The sequence below is a fragment of the Numida meleagris genome, chromosome 11 (assembly GCF_002078875.1).
Source record: "Numida meleagris isolate 19003 breed g44 Domestic line chromosome 11, NumMel1.0, whole genome shotgun sequence".
Classification (NCBI taxonomy): Eukaryota; Metazoa; Chordata; class Aves; order Galliformes; family Numididae; genus Numida; species Numida meleagris.
The window spans coordinates 19,783,948-19,800,663 of record NC_034419.1 but is presented as its reverse complement, the minus strand read 5'-3'; the positions used below and the strand labels follow the sequence as shown (position 1 = coordinate 19,800,663).

General features: G+C 41.1%; 1 protein-coding gene across 5 annotated transcripts in view; it reads left to right on the top strand.

The window, feature by feature from the left end:
- TMCC1 (transmembrane and coiled-coil domain family 1) overlaps positions 1–16,716 on the top strand; it is a 118,193-nt gene that overhangs the window by 37,875 nt on the left and 63,602 nt on the right. For 2 of the 5 annotated variants that reach the window (XM_021409919.1, XM_021409918.1), the window contains one exon: positions 12,042–12,750. In XM_021409919.1, the coding sequence (XP_021265594.1) occupies positions 12,208–12,750 (543 nt within the window). In that variant the 5' untranslated portion in view covers positions 12,042–12,207. Of the gene's footprint in view, positions 1–9,243; positions 9,301–12,041; positions 12,751–16,716 lie in introns of all 5 variants that reach the window. The other 3 variants (XM_021409920.1, XM_021409921.1, XM_021409926.1) reach the window with 3 other exon arrangements.

Genomic DNA, 16,716 nt, shown 5'->3' with positions numbered 1-16,716 from the left:
TTACAAGGCTAGGAGAAGGTGATGGCGTAGCAGGTGAGTGTGAGGTAATTCAGGTGGACCTGGAGAGTCTGGAGAAACAAGCAGACAGGAGCCTATGAAGTCCAACAAAGGGAGATGGAGAGCCCTTGTTGTACCTTAGGATGAACTACCCTGTCCACCAGTACGTGCCTAGGGCCTGGCCCAGCCAGCTGGAAGGAAGCTTCCTAGGAAGGGACCTGGGAATTCTGGTGGAAACCAAGTTGAACGGAAGTTCTGAAAGGAATCAATAGCTTGGCTCTTGGTTGTTTTTGACTCTGCTTATAAGCTTGAATCTCAGAGGTAGGTAAACTTGAACCTTATTTGGAACAATTCTGATCTCTTTCTGTGCTGTTTTCAGTAAAGATTTTGTGTAAATGTGGGAGGAAACATTCTGATTTTTGATGAAGGTTGTAAGTGTATGATTCCTCCATGATTCCTATTGGCAAGCAAGTTGTCAAGACCAATTTCTGTATGCCAGAATGGCTGAGTTGGATTTGGAGAGGGATATTGACAAGCTGGCATATTTGTGTGTATGACTTCTTAGCTGTGCCACATTTATGCAATTTGTGTGCGCTCTCCAAAAGGCATAATTAGATCTATTAGAAGATGGTTGTGTGGATGAGCATCAGTATTTTTGTTACTTGAGATTAGAAAGCATAGTCTTTTACTTCTTTAAAAAGCATTTTCAGGACGACTCAGCTGACATTGAATATTTCACTGCAAGGTCAGTCACATTCATTACATCTGTGCCAAGGAAGGAGATTAGAAGTAAATACAGAACAGTTATCATGCTCCTGGTATATCAAAGCTTACACTAAAGATGTCTCATGTTAGTGCGCAAGAACTAAAATAAACCTAATTGTGCTTGGAATACACATGTTCATGCCTAATGAACAAAGCAGTAAGCCACAAGTTCCATACAGTAACAGTTGCGTGTATAGCTAACACTGAATGCTATTTCCAAATGCATGGTTTTGTGCTGCAGTTGTGAATTGTTGCTACTTTGGGTCCCTTTCTTAACTTCAGAGAAGTGTAGAAACTCTGTGCACTTGAGGGCAGGTGCTTGTGACCCTGCTCAGGCTGCTTTCCTCAGGCAGAAGACTTCATTGCTGCCCTTCCTACCTGTTAGGGTACATGCAGACTCAGTTATAATGTTCCTTGTCTTAAACTGACATTTGAGTCAGCTTTGACACATAGTAGCAGCATCTCCTGGCAGGATGAAGGAGCATCTCTGAACTTTCTCTACCACACCTCCTTTCTCTCCTGAAAAGTTGCTGCCAAAATGTTTGGCATGGCCTAGTGATGTATTTTTCCAGAATCTGGAAAATCTGATTGAGATAATGCAAATAGCAAGAGTGGATAATAGGAGTGTAACTGGCCTCAGAAGGAGATACTTAAAGGAATGAGATCTGCTCTATTGAATGAGCTCTTAGATGAGAGGGAAGCTAAAGGAATCTGGATTAGTCCTTTTCAGATTACTCCTGTGAGTAATTTGGTATTTGCTGGGAGGCTCTCAGTGTTGCTGTGCGACTCAGCATTGCTCTCAGTGTAGGTTTCTGTCTATGAAGGAAATACCAGACATAGGTGGTCTCAGCCACACCAGTGCAACAGTTGCCTCTACCACACTGAAACTGGAACTTTTCTCTGCTGCTGTGTATCCCTGCAACAGTGAAAACTGATTAAAACAGCTTAAAGCTGTTTTAATGAATAATTTTCTATGAATAATGAACTGTGGCATATTTTGACAAGCAGTGCTTAAAGCTGCACTTTAAAGGAAACATGTACTTACAAGTGTATGTTGCTGTAGCAGATTTTTATTGTCATGGTCCTTAATTTGGAGCTCTCCCCATTTCTGAGTGGAGAAGGGAGCAGATACCAGTGCAAATTGCAACTTTCTCTCTGTTATATTCATTTTCCTAAAGCTTCATGCCTTAACTCCTCTCCTTCAGCTCATCCCCGGTGCTGTGAGGCTGTGAGCTGCCTTGGGCTCCACCAGAGCCGAGCGTGCCCCTGGGCGGGCTGTGCGCCTCGCTCTGCGTTAACTGTTGCCATCCCTTCCTTGCTGGAATGCTGAGAGCTAAGGCATGTTATTGCTTGTGTGTTATTTCTTTTGTATGTTTTTTAATATGCAGATCCTCACTATTCTTTAAATCAGTTGTCCTCTCTGGTTCCAAATTGTGACTATGTGCAGATATCTAATGAAAAAAAAACGACTTTTTGGAATGATATTATTTGCCAGTACCTCTCTTTTGTAATCTGATTTATTTGTTCTTTGTTTCCATATCCCGAGCTCTTCTGTTTTTGGGAAACCCACTATTTAAAGTATTTTCTTAGTATTTCTTTACACTTTTTTCAAAGTGCTTTAGAGGAGGTAGTTTCTTTGTTTACAAAATGCAGTATTTGAACAGCAGATAAGAAATTACTTCTGGTCAGTCCTTGTTGAAAATGATGCAAGATCCTACGTCTCCAGCTGCTTTGGCTGTAACTGCAAATAAAAGTCTTTTGGTAGTACCACATAGGAGTAATTCTGATGTGTTTCTGCACTGCTTCCCTTCGTTACAAGCAGCTCTGTGGTCAGTACAGTGTTGTCCAGTCTTGAATTAATTTTTTTGTTTTGATTTACATTGCAACTCTGTAAACAGCTGTCCCTACAGCTAATTAAGTGGTGGGATGTCAGTATGGGGTTGGGAATTAGCTGCAGGAGGCAAGAGAGGTGGTGCATCCTTTAAGCTGCTCTTTCTGTCCTACTCGTGGTGTTGTGAAATCCCGGCCTCGGATCTCTGCCTGCTCAGGCTGTGGAGATGGTCTGTTCCCAGGCCCTCCGGTGAGGCACTGAATTCAGAACATGCAGTTGACCTACTTGCAGAACATATAAACATGGTTGTAACTTTGTTGTTGTTTTGCAGCAAGCAGAGAGATTTGTAAGAAAGCGCTGCGTTTTGGCGTTCCTTTCAATCTGTTTTTGAAGAGTAGATGAAGAGGGAGGTGGCTTTCCTGAAACATTGCTAAATCAAGGTGGAAGTGTCAGCTCTCGGCCTCATCTTGGCAAACCCCACAGCTGTGAATTGCAGCCTTCTGTAACTACTTCTGCTGTGCGTGTGCTGTGGTGGGCACAATGTGAAGCTGCTAGTTTTTAGTCCATGCTCTTAGAAATAAATACTTGCTATGAGGCAACTTTCCTTTTGCATCCAGTAAAGCAGGCCAGCTTTTTAAGGATCTTTATATATGCCTAGATCCATAAAGGTCTTTTTTTCTTGCAAAATGCCTTCAGGATGCATTTTCAGTGTTGTTTCTGAGCTTTTAAATCCACACAGGTTTTATATATTATTACTTTTTCTTTTTTGTGTGTGAATGATGTATGTAGTTGGGAATGTTAGGAAAACAGAATACTCTAGTTAAGTCTTTCTTTAACATTGATTTAACTTTCTCGAGATACTGATTGCATTAAATCCAGTGGAAAATAGCCTTGAAGTGATTGTGGTAGGCTCCAGATAAGTACTGAATGCTACGTGCTCGTTAGCAAATCAGAGGGTGGCAGCAGTGTGAGATGATGTAGACGTGGCATTAACCGTAAGGGTAAAGCTAGTTTGATTCTCTGCTCCAAAGGTCTAAGATAACCTTAAGGCAGCTGCTTGACCTTTGTGTTTTTTTATCTGAAAACTAGGGAAGCAGTAGTAATGCAGTATAATATAGTAGCATTCCAAGGGTAAATACACAAACCACTCACCTGCTATGGTAACTTATAACTGTTTTATGTAATGAAGAGTTTCGTGGGGATGCTTTAAAGAAAGCTAGTATTTTTTAGAAGGAAGAACAATGAAGTGCTGGACTACAGAACCAGTACCATTGCCACACGATCTGGTCGTTCCGGAGTGCCAGCTCTGGGAGCAGCAGTGTGGTCTTGAAAATCTTCTAATAGCTGTACAAGTTGCAAGCTGATGACTGCAATATTTGCTTTGATTTTTGTGTGAAGTTAAGTTCTTAGCATATACAAAACCAGAATGTATATGAATTGGCACATCTGCACAGTTCTTATTTTTGGAGGAGTCCTGACCTCTGCTTCATAGCTTTACTTAAGATGTTGCCTAAACCCGAGATGACTGGAATGTCCAAGCGGTGGAAAAGATTCTGGTGCCAACTGGTAACACTGCAAAGCAGTAGAAACGTTCCTGAAAAAGTCACTCCTTTAAGCCAATGCAGCCTCCTTGTAAATGAGAAAAATGGCCTAGTCTGTGACTTATTTATGTGTTTTATTTTCATGTGTAATGTCCTTACTGTAAAGTTCTAACCCTGCAGAAGAACTGGTGGTCTTCATATAAGCAGCAAGCAATGAGCAGTACTACTTATAGGACAGCAGTAACTTTGAGACTGTGCAGGGGTGATACTGAAAATGTTTGACTCCAACATGGGTGTGTTCAGGAATGTGTTTTCTAGTTAACTGGAAGGAGCGTGGTATCTGTCGCTTGTCAAGGGTGTTTGGTGTCTGTTAATCTGTGTAAGCCAAATGCATCTTTCTCTTACTTAAGGAATTAGTCTTTGAGCTTTCAGAAACAGAAAACTGCATTAGTTTTGTTAATTAACAGCATTAGATAGAAAGTTAAAGGGAGGAACAGTTTCAACAGGCTGTGCATCTGAGAAGAGCATGGTGTTGAAAGATCACCTTCTGGTGGATCTGTGAACATGTTACCCTTGTGCAGCAGAAGCATTTGAAAAATTGATGAGTGCAGGAGTAGAAGTGGTGAATACATTTGGGTGTGCTGAAGCGTAACATCAGCTGATGAATCCTCTGAAATGAGTGCTGTTAACGTGCTCCTCCCCACTTCCTCTCCAGAGGAGAACAGCTTTTAATGCCTTCTGCGAGACCTCAGCGTGCTGCCCCCGGGTCCTTCCTTGCCACATGCTCGCCCTTAGCAGAACGGAGGTGGACTGTCCATCTGGTTTAGGCCTGCAAGGATCCAAGGAGAAGAGCTGTATGTCACGTGTTTTCTGTGGGCTCAGGTGTAACGCCATTTTCGTCCCTGAATATCTTAATACATTGCTCCTTGGCGATGGCTGTAATTCATACACAGGCATAGTCAGCGTCTCTGCTGCTTTATTAATGGTGTGCTGGAGTAAGTTCGTATTGTTTGGTAGTCATACAAGTAACAGGTGACTTATTGTGTAAGCTGTGGGCCTACTGATCAATGAATTGATTTATAGTGCATATGTCAGTTGACATATTAGTTCTTCTTACCGTAGCATACAGTTGTGTTTGTTCATAAAATTCAGTGCCTTGGCATTCTGAGTTATTCATGAGTGAGATCTGTATGTGTTACTTTCAAAATAATCTAAGTATTTTTCTCCATTTTAAAATATCTTATTAAAGTGTCTTCACCAGTATTACCCTCAGTGTTCTCTCCCTCCTTCAGCTTGCTGGAAGGCTTGAATTTTGCATATAGGAAAACATAAGGCACAGAGTGACGTGCTCAAAGCCTCGTAACAGGACTGACTGCCACTTTAACCCAAGACGCCTGTGGCTGAGGCTGTACAGCCACCAGACTGCATTCCTGCTGCATGTGAGAAGGGAAAGCAAGGGCAGCAGAGTTTGCATCGTTCAGCTGAGTTCCTTGCTGACATTTGGATACTGCTGGGAGTAGGTTGCAGGGTTTAGGGAAATAGTTAGGCACAAATCAGTAAAACCTACTGCTGGTTTTGCCCTGTTGCATTATACAGTTGGCTTAAAAAGTAGGTCTCTTGTTGTGCCCTGTGCCCCCTGCTCCTATTGAAATGGCAGTTTCTCTTCACCCAGTGCCTCCCATCTCTCTGTTGGGCTCCTTATCCAAAGCTCTGAATTAATTCAGTGAATTCCTTGGGGCACACTGCCTGCTGCTATGTACTATTTGCACAAATGTAGCTGGCTTTGGTCTGTTGCCCTTTTCTGAAATCTCAGATGTGGAGCCTTAGCAGAGATTTGGCTCATATTACACATACTCCGAGCAGTTTTTCCTCATCTTCCAGCTGGACTACTTCGTTTGCTGACCATCCTGTTCTTGTCTTTCAGTTTGCTCTTTCAACCACACTCCACTTACTTTCCTACACTGAGTACCTTCAGTGTCAGGATTGTGGCCAGGTTGGGGGCAACCCTCTAGACACAGGTTTTTTGGGCTTCACCAGAGTTCCAGGAAATCCTTTCTTGCATGAATTTTGGAGGAAGAACTGTCTTGAAAATTATTGGTATTCTTTCCATTAAAAATAGTATTGTTTTTTTGGCCCTTAAGTTTTTCCTGCTGCCATCTCACCTATAATTTTGAATGTAATTTCTACTTCTCTTTTTTCTTGCGTTTTTCCCCAATTCTTCATTCTGAGATATTAAAAATTATTCTGTCATATCATAATATCTAAATAAATAAATGAAACCAGTTTCTCCATGCATCGGGTTGCCTTGCTGCTATCTAGTTGTCCTTTTGGTTCAAATTATTTACTCTGTTGCTGTTGTCTTCCTCTTCGGATGTTGTCCAAACCTCAGTCCCTTGAATATTACACCCATTCTGGTTTCTCCCGAGTTCCTTTTGCTGACAGGATTACTTCTGAACACTCAGAGCTTTCTGTCCATCTTTGCTCTGCTGCTTGTTGCTGCTGAACAATGATGCTTTTAAAATACATTAATCTTTCCATGGATATAAATCACTCGCCATGGTTCCCAGTTCCCACAATATGCTGGTTACTGTTATGTGACTACTGCTCCGCCAGGCTTTCTGGCAAAACTGTTTGCCTTGATACAGAATCTGTTTAAGGATGAGTTTTGCAAAGTAATCTGGGATTTCTCAAATTCAGCTTGGGTTTTTCTTCTTAAAAGTCATTCTTACCTGGAAGCAACAGAAAAATGCTTTTCTTTCTCCGAATAGGAGAGACGGTAAGCATCTCCTACATAAGATCCCTGCCAACTGTGGACTACAGCTCTGTGGTGAGATATGAACCTGACCTGTTTATGCAATAAAATAAATGTGAGAATTTTTTAACTAACTGTAGCTGAATGTCAGTGTTAAGGATTAGGGGTGTTTGAATATTGTACTAATAGTAGATATTGGAAGACAGAATGTTTTCTGTTTTCTTCCCTGAGTTCTCTGTGGTTTTCTCCCAGTTTCTCGGTAGGGTTTGTATCTGTAGCAAGTACTCCAGATGCAAACAAGTCAGCTCTGAGTTATTTCAACAGTAGTTTCAGAGTTTGTTTTTTTTCTTAGAAATAAACTAGAGTGTTCTAGGGCAGATCTGTGAAAACCAATCTGGCAGAAACTTACTGTACTTGAAAGTTTTAACATTATTTTTATTTAAAAAAAAAAAAACACCTGGTAGAATGGCTACATGTTTGTGGTAGCGGCACCTTGTGTTGCTGCCTGCTGTGCCTAGTTCTCCACTCAAACTGTTGTAGAAATACCATTTCTTCTGTGGAAATCATTTTAACATGTTTCATTCATCTTCCCTTCACTTTCGGTAATTTCTTCATATTTGCTGTCAACACTTCATATTCTAACATACTAGCTCAGTGTTCCTTGTTAACATTCTCTGCTGTCTTCCTGGTGGTGGGAATCCGGTGTGTAATAAAATAGTTGCAGTCCCCCAGTTGTGTAGACTTGGAATGTCTGTGAAGTGCTGATGTATTTGGAAGCTTGCTTTGTATTTGTTTTGTAGTAAACGGTGAGTCCTTGGTTAAAGAATAGATGCAGTTTGGGGAACAAGTCTGTTATCCTGTGCTGCGTGCTGCACCCTGAGTAGGCTTATCTCTGTTGGGAAGGCAGTGTCTCACCGACCTCTCAGTCCTCTGTCCTGTGCTACCAGTGCCCTGAGGAGCCCTGCTGTGGTTGATTTCCTTATAATCAAGACTTTTACTTTTGGAAGCTCTAAGTGATTGCCAAATTCTCTCTCTGTGGATAGTCAGAACTTTAGTTGCAATCTTGAGTTGGTCTCAGAAAGTTCAAATTGCTAATAAACATTGCATACGCAGTTTTGAGGCGTCCAGTAAGTGCCTGTTTCCATGGTTCATCTCTAGGTCACTACTAAAAATAGACCCTTCGGTGAGATTACCAAAATATTTTTGGTAGTAGCTACTTATAGATGAAGTATATTGTTGGCCTATGGAGAAATATTCCTCCACACACTGAAAATTGCACTCATCTGCTGGTGATTTTACGAGAAACGAGGATACCAGTGCCATTCCAGGAAGAGCTCTGTTGGACAGGTGTGGCTTTGAGGCGTGTGTCGCTCTTGGCAATGGCTGGTTGAGTAACTCATCTCCTTTGGAAAATGTGTGTAGATCAGCTGTGTTGGCATTGTGGCTCTCCTGAAGTCTGGCTGCAGAAATTGAACTGTGTGTCTGCTCCCTGCTGTCATCGTCTGCTCCTGTGTTCCTCCAGCCAGCACCCATCCTGACTGGGCTTGTCACAGGAGCACTGAGTGGATCAAAGTGCCCTGGGAATACTTTGTTCCCTTTTCTAGCAAAGGTCAGCTAAGCCAGAATGGTGTCTGTGGGAGTGGTGTGCTTTGCCCATCTAAATCCTTTCCTGCTCATTTGTGTTCATGCTCAGTGTGATGATGGGACCCTTTATTGTGTCCATACAAGGTGTTATGTTTGCCGGAGCAGCGTGGCCTCTGGTAGTCTGTTCTGAAGGAATGCTGCACAGATGTTGCTGCAGTGTGTGTCTCTTGGTTTTTGCCTCCTGGCAGATGGCTGTGAGGCACAGCAGCGATTCAGCCTGGGTTACAGGGCACTTAAGCAAGGTTCCTTGTACAATGTAGTGAGAGGCACTTGTGTTTCACAGTGCTCTCAGATCTGTGTGCTGTTGGCTGAACTCAGGGTAAACAAGAGCAACCTTTCTGACCTGTGCCTGGAAGACTGAAAAGGAGGAGAAAGTGAAATGGGTACAGAGCAGCCTTGTGTTGGAGGCTTTGCCCTGAAGTCCAGCTTGCTTCCAGCCCTGACAACTGTCCAGAAATCCCCAGAAAAAATGTGCCTTCTCAAGAACCTCTCAGTTATCCTGTAAGATCTGGTTTTAACTTCAGTTATATTGGTATCCCTTCAGTTAGTTGAAAGAGTTTTAAATAGCCCAGCTTCCAAACACAGTTGCATTTAAATTAAAAAAAAAAAATATATATATATATAAAAGTTGGAACCATGCTCACTTTATTGCTTGTGTACATCTTTCCTCCCATTTTCAAAAATTGCATCTCATATCCAATTTCTTTTTGCAGTTTTGTTCAGTGGAGGGACTGCTGTATGTCAGCCATGCTAAAGGGCAAGTGATGGAGGCAAGTATTAGTTTATATATTCATAGTTATCTCATACTGTTTTTACCAGTTTCGCCTTTTCAATTGCTTTGTTCCCACCGCTGCGGTGAAATAACTGCACAAATGAAAGACTGTATGAGCATGTTCTGGGAGGGAATAATGTTATATGATCTGCTCAGTGTGACTGTGGATATAGAACTACTAATTCTGACCCTGATGTACTGTATTCTCATACAAATCAGAAATGTATGTTCCTGGGCTTCATCCTGAAGGCACTGCTTTTCCTCCCTGAAATAGAGAACATAAGGGTTGTTACAAGTTGAAAGCAAGCATAAAACTTGGTGTTATTGCAAGTAGACGTGCTAATTTATTCTGCTGATTCACAGTTCTTCTCATATATGAGTAAAGCAAATGCTTTTTTTCTGCAAAACTAGATACTAGTAGAAATAAGTAGTTCTAAGGATCTTTGTACCAGAAATGCTGTTTGAAAAGCTCTGTTCAGACTCGCAACAGATTCTCTGTGTGGAAATGTGAGCAGATGACCATGAAGCTTGTCTAGGAGCATTTTGAGATACAAGTCAGTGTAATATCAGCAATCAGTCACAGAATACACAGACATAGTTCACAAACAAGTCACTACTAACTGGGCTCATTTGTTTCAGGTGAGTTTGTAAACTGAAACAGCTAACTGGAGCAGCTGATGATTTCCAGCAGCTAATGAATGCATGGAACTTCAGTTAGACATAGGTGATATTGTTTTAGATCAACAGTATTACCAGTGGTAATCTGGATAGAAAGCATGTGGTAGATAGTTAAAATGATGGGTGAGGAATATATTGGACATTTCTGTTCTGAACTGCAGCTCTTCCACGAGACCAAACTGAAAAATGAATGCCAAGGGAGTTAGCTAAAATGGAAAAGGCAGTTATAGGTCAGCTGTCAAGGCTGTATTTCATACGCCAAGTAATTCTGGGACTCCTGCTTTTTAGCTAATGAGGTTTGTTCACTAAACTGTTTTGTCTGTTGGGTGATGAGAAAAATCTAGTTTTGTCTTCTCAAAACAAATCAATAGGGACATGCGATTCAACTTTGTGAGAAACAGTTACATTAGAAAAAATAAGCAATGTTAAGAAGAAAGATAAAGCTTAAAAATCCAAATATGATACTAATCACTTAAAGGAAGCGTTATGAATGTAAAAATACAAGATTGGTTGTTAATGTCTTTTGATTCTGCCGCAATTCCCCTGTGAATGTAGGCAAATATCTTTATTTTTTTGAGGCAAGGCTTATTGCTTTGCCTTTAATGGGTTATTGATTAAACTGACAATATATTTTAACCCAATGCTTTTAACTTGTTTTCAAAGTACTCAGCTAAAATACTGTAAGATTCCAGTGTTTTGCTTCCTGTAAGTACTGAATTTCATCTTACCTCCAGCGTATTGCAGTGACACTTGGGAAAAAAAAGAAAACAAAAGGGAGCGTGAGGCAGCTCTTCAGATATTTTTGGTTGCCAGTTTAGAAAGCATTTTGGAACATCTGTTCTAACCCATTGTGTCAGGTTTCAGAAGTACAAAATTGAGAGCTCTGCAGCTGTAACCTCAACGCACTGTATTTCTGCAGCTGCTTCAAAATACAAACGGATGTTCTCAAATCCCAAACATACACTGCATTTCAAATGAAATGGTTTTTAAAGCACAGGCTGCCTTCTGCCAAGATTGATGGACTTCTGTGATCTGGTTTCTATATTTTTATAGAAGCCTAATCAAAGTGTTTTCCTGGAAGAAAACAATGATCAGCTTCTGAGCATGTGATCTCATGGTGCTAATGTGAAACTCAGATATTGTGTCCTTCCTTCCTTCCTTCCTCATTCCTTGCTGTACTTCTCCAACGGTGTGTTGTTACATAAGTTCTCAGTTGCACAGAGGTGTAACCAACTATTGTCCGAACTCTGCCGACGTGGGAGGGGAGGTTGGCGTCTTCTGGAGAAAGCCTGTGTGTTTTCCTTGTGTTAGAGGCTGACCTGCACGCTGTGGTGCTGCTCCCCGTGCCCGTTCAGATGGGTTCCTTGATCTTTTAAAAAGGAGTTTCTGTTTTCTTTGAGAATTATGAACAAGACTATGCCCATTGAAACCATTTCACTTGCCTGTTCTTGCTTGATTTTCACGTCTAGTTTCCAGTGCAATCAATAGATGCTGGCAGTAATAAGGCATTTCTTAGTGCTTGGAGATAAATGGTTAACTGATTTGGAAATGTTCTGTCTTCTTGCATTTATCAAATTGTGTGGAGTTAGGCATTCCTGCAGGAAAGTCAGGTAGGCAGGACAGGCATTATGACTGAAGCATGAAAGATCAAATCTTTGGTAAGGAACAAAATTAATTCTGCCAAAAAGTTTAACGTGTTCTATAGAAGTGCAACTTCATGTTCTGTTAGATACTATTATGGGCTTTGTTCTTAATAACAAAAAAAAAAGAACCTGTTTTTCCCTTCCTTCTTCCCCCCCTTTTGTAGTTTTTTTTTTTTTTTAAGAGAAAAACCTTTCCTGCTTCACTTTGTGCTATGCTTCTTCCCCTAGGCAATAAATGAATTGTCTCATGCAAGCTTTGGCTTCTGCACACAGCCTTAGATGCAACTAATACCAGGATTGAGGGATGCTTGGAAAACTGATAAATTTGTTTTGTTAATGGCATGTTTTGTACATTGTTTTTTTTAACCCACTACTCTCTGCATGGATGTGTAATAATGGCTCTTTTGTTTAACATTAGATAAGCATGAGATCACCGTGGCACAGCTGCATGTGTAGTCACTCTTGGAGCAATTGCACACCTAATTGGCTGACAATCTTGGCATTTTTAAAACAAACACAAGCCTTTTAAAGACAGGGGACATGTTTATGTACAAATAGTCAAATTAACCTGTGGGGTGTCATCAATGGAGCCCTCTGGCAGTGAACAGTTGTACGATGACCCTGATCCTGGAGGCAAATCCCAAGATCAAGAGACCAAAAAACAGCACGAATCAGAGCAAAAATTATCCAAAATAACCCATAATGCTTTGGAGAACATTAATGTGATTGGTCAAGGCTTGAAGCACCTTTTCCAGCATCAGCGCAGGAGGTCCTCAGTTTCTCCACATGATGTTCAGCAAGTTCAGGCTGATCTGGAGTCTGACATGGATTTGGAAAGCCAAAGCACCTGTGCTGAAATTGATGGTGTCTCCACCCACCCTACAGCTCTGAACCGAGTGCTTCAGCAGATCAGAGTGCCACCTAAAATGAAGAGAGGGACGAGCCTGCACAGCAGGCGGGGCAAGATGGACCCTCCCAAAGGAAGTCCGCAGATCAACAGGAGGTCTGCCCAAGATATGCAACCAGGTCGTCCCAGATCGTCGTCTACTACAGATGCTCCCACGAACTTGTCCGTGATGGAGATTGCTTCTTCTGTCTGTGTAGGTGGAGAGGAGGCCGCAACAGCAGTAAGTTACTCAGATTTACCTTTGGTATTTATCATCTCCTTGTGTGTTTTCTTAAGACTTTTGAATCTTATTTTTAAAAGCAAGTTTCTTTCAGCAAACACTAATGCTACTGTGTTCAGAATTTTCTTATGTGATGAAGCAAAGAGCTTGAAGGATGCAAGTATTAGTCATTTTCCCACATGGCAGGTGGCTTATTTTATTTGATTGCTGAAATGAGGACCACTTCTGCAGCATGTTAAGTTGGTCAGGTGGTGCATAACAGACAAGCAAGGAACGATGGGAAGAGCAACAGCCAGAGTTGTCCTTGTTAGCAGCTATTTCCTGCAACAAAAACTTGTATTTACTGATAGGGCTTTTTTCTTCCCTTCATATCCTATTGTGTATTTTGTAAAAGTGAGGAATTCCAGTGTGAGTGAATGGAGCTGTGGACCATTTAGATTGTTGAGAGGCTCTGGGAATGGTGGCTGCAGCAGGTAACCAAGCTGCAATGCCAGGTTGGCCGAATCTGATTTAAATCAGCCCAACTACTATGCTGAAATGGGCATTTGCCAAAACGACAGCCTCTGTTCTGTGACTTGTTCTTGCAGAGCTGTGTGTATCAGTTTACTGATGATATCAAGAAGCAGTATTTGTCTAAATCTTTCTTCTTTCCTAGATCCATTTAGTTGAAGTGCTTTCAAGGTCTTTAAATTGTGGTTTATCATTGCGATCTATTAGTTGCGTAAATATTCCTCTTGGAAGGAGCATTGAGAGTCTACCTTTATTTGAGATTTCTGTTCCTGACAGCAATTAAAAGAATAGAAATAGTAATGTATTTGGTAAAAGTGGATGCTCTCCTAGGACTGGCTAACTTTGCAGCTGAACCATATCAAAAAAGAGCTCTTGTACTAGTTTCAGGTTTATTTGCTTGCAAGCTCTTTTTCATTGATTGGATTCGTGATCTTTGTTTCAGGTGAACTTTGAGGAGAGCCAATAATTTTCCAAGTTTGTATCCAAATCCAGCAACTTGAGTTATGGAGCATGACAGCTGTCTTTGGTTTGTCACGTTAAAACCGTAGCTCATTTATTTCACTGAGATCTGATATACTTGATTTTAAACATAGCTTGCTTACTTATAAAGCGCTATTGCACAAAAGTGGCAGCTGTGATGTCCTCTGCATATGTGCAGGAGGGAGGCTGTTCTGGAAGTGCTCACATTTTCCTTTTGTAGTGGTGCTAGTATCTCTGTGATATCTGCGTGCATTGTGAGAACCCTTTGTCACAAGGCTGAGGAAAGCCATGGAGATGAAGTTGATGCACTTCAGCATAGTCCCTCGTTATCTTACCGTCCAAAGTGTATCTGCTGCTTTCAGACTTGCTACCTCACCCTCTGCCATTAGCCTGAGACCTTCTCTTCCACTGCTCTAATTTGGGATTCTATTCTAATTTGATCTAATTTGGGCTTCCTAACACTTATCCTGAAAAATATAAGTGGACTTTGAGATAAAATCCTAACAAACCCTTCAGGAGTACCAACAATGTTTGTTGATATGTCTCTGAGTTTTGGTGTTTTAGTAATTTTAGTATTCCTATTCTGTGTATTTCCAAAAATCTGACTTAATTCTTTTAGATCACCTAAAACAATGAAAACTGATGAAAAATAGCTGCACGGGAGTCAAAAACTTCTCTTGCTCTATGAAGTAGAATAAGTAAAATCCTACTTAATGATTGATGCATTTTTTAAAGGTGTTTAAATCCTATAACGTAGGCAAGGAAGACTTGCTAGGAGTTCCCTGGAGTCCTGGCATTACCTTAGTGCATACCCTCTTTACCTAGAAACTTGTTCTATTTGTACTGCGGGTGGTACATAAACTGTGCTCCCTGGCTAACAGAGCTCTACCTCGGCAGAGGGAAGGAGCTCTTCAGCAGCACACAGGAACAGATCAGGACACAAAATAAGCCGTGCATTTCTTTAATAAGAACAGTGGTGTTAATGTAAGAATTAGGACTTCTTACTTGAATGAATGACAATGAGTGATACTGCCACTAGGCAACCCATTCAGTCCCTGCCAGAGATGTAGCTGTGAACTGGGAGAGCATCTGTGTAGGACCATATAGAACTGGGAAAGAAAAGAATGAGCAGGATTTCAAATTGCTTGGAGTAAGAAATGTTTTGTCAGAGATATTTTTTTATTTAAAATATTTCATAGCAATGAAGAAACTAGAGGACATTATAACAACTTAGGTATCATGGTGACTCTAAAAATCTCCAATAATGATCTTTCAAGGAACATCTTTATTTTCCTGAAAAAGATTTTGCAGCTACACGTAAAATTTATCCATTCTTCTGACTTACGTTAGTTTCAGAATTTCTCTTGTATGTTCTCTTTGGTGGGGGGAAAAAAAAAAAGACTTAAAATAAGAGCAAGAATTTTTTTTTAACCGAACCAACTAAAAAGTCATGGCCAAAGCAATGGCAGTGCTCAGACACGAGCTTTTCCTAAGTAAGCAACGGCAAAGGCCTCTAGTCATAAGGGCTTCAGTTTACTTCAGAGATTTGACATGCTTGAACATGTACTCAAGCTGAGACAGTATTCATTCTGGTTTTACACTTACACATGTAAAATTACAAGATAAATATCAGTCTTCAACGTCTGGCTATTTAACAGCATTCGATTTCAAATGCAACTGGATTACCCAGTGCTCACCCTATGTGGCATTCTGCAGTTGTGCTTTTGTGTGATGCAATTTTTTTAAATTAAAAGTCTATGGGATGAATCATCTCAAACTCATCATTTCCCCACCCTAGTCCTGAAACTGTCTTATAACTTTACAAAAGATGGGTGCGTGCATAAGTTGTAAATCTACATCTAACCAGCTTCAGCTATGACGGATCAAAGTTGAATAGTGTCTGGAGGAACATCTGGTTCCTGCTTAAGGATGGTGATGGAAACAGATGCTCTGAAGATGTTAAATAAAACCAAAAACTGCTGTGGATTCCAAACTGTGGTTTTCTGCAGTGTATAAAATACCAAAACAAGCAAGAATTGGTGAAGATTGTTTCATACTCTTACTGGCTGTAAATGACCAAGGAAACCATACTGGCAATGTGGAGCTGTGTCTGTAGTTCCTACCCCAGGCATTGGTGTGATACAGCATCTCATGTCTTTGAAAAATGCTGAAGTAAAAGCCATGCTTGTTGGAACCTGCTAGCAGTGTAGAGCTTCAGAGCTACTTGGTTTTATTTTCCATGGATGTCCATCACGAGTGTCCATGCACTCATCTGGTGAGTGATGTTGCTGTTTAATTCGTATTGGCTTATTACATCTTTAGTAAAATCGGTAGATTATCTCAGATAGTGTCAGGTGCCTAGCCATGAAAGCATGGAAGACATCTGAAAAAACTTGGAACCCAGTTTGCTATAGAGAATTCTGTGCAGCAGCTAATTTCCAGCATCTCTAGGGCTAGCAATATAAAAATATTTTCTTGTTCTTTCATTATTTTACAAACTTCATTCAGACATGCATGATTTTATCAGTTTTTGGTATAATCATATCATAGAGTCATAGAATGGCTTAGGTTGGAGGGGTCCTCAAAGGTCATCTAGTTCCAGCTCCCCCTTGCAGCTCAGGCTGCTCAGGGCCGCATGCAGCCTGGCCTTGAGTGCCTCCAGACACAGGGCATCCCCAGCCTTCTGGGCAGCCCATTCCAGCACTGGACCACCCTCTGAGTAAAAAATTTCTTCCTACCATCTAACCTAAATCTACCCTTTTACTTTAAAGCCATTCTCCCTTGTCTTATCACTATCAGACCATGTAAAAAGTTGGTCCCCCTCCTGCTTCTAAGTTCCCTTCAAGTAATGGAAGGCCGCAATGAGGTCTCTGTGGAGCTTTCTCTTCTCCAGGCCAAACAAGCCCAACTCCTTCGATGTTTCTTCATAGGAGAGGTGCTTCGGCCCTTTGATCATCTTCGTGGCCCTCCTCTGGA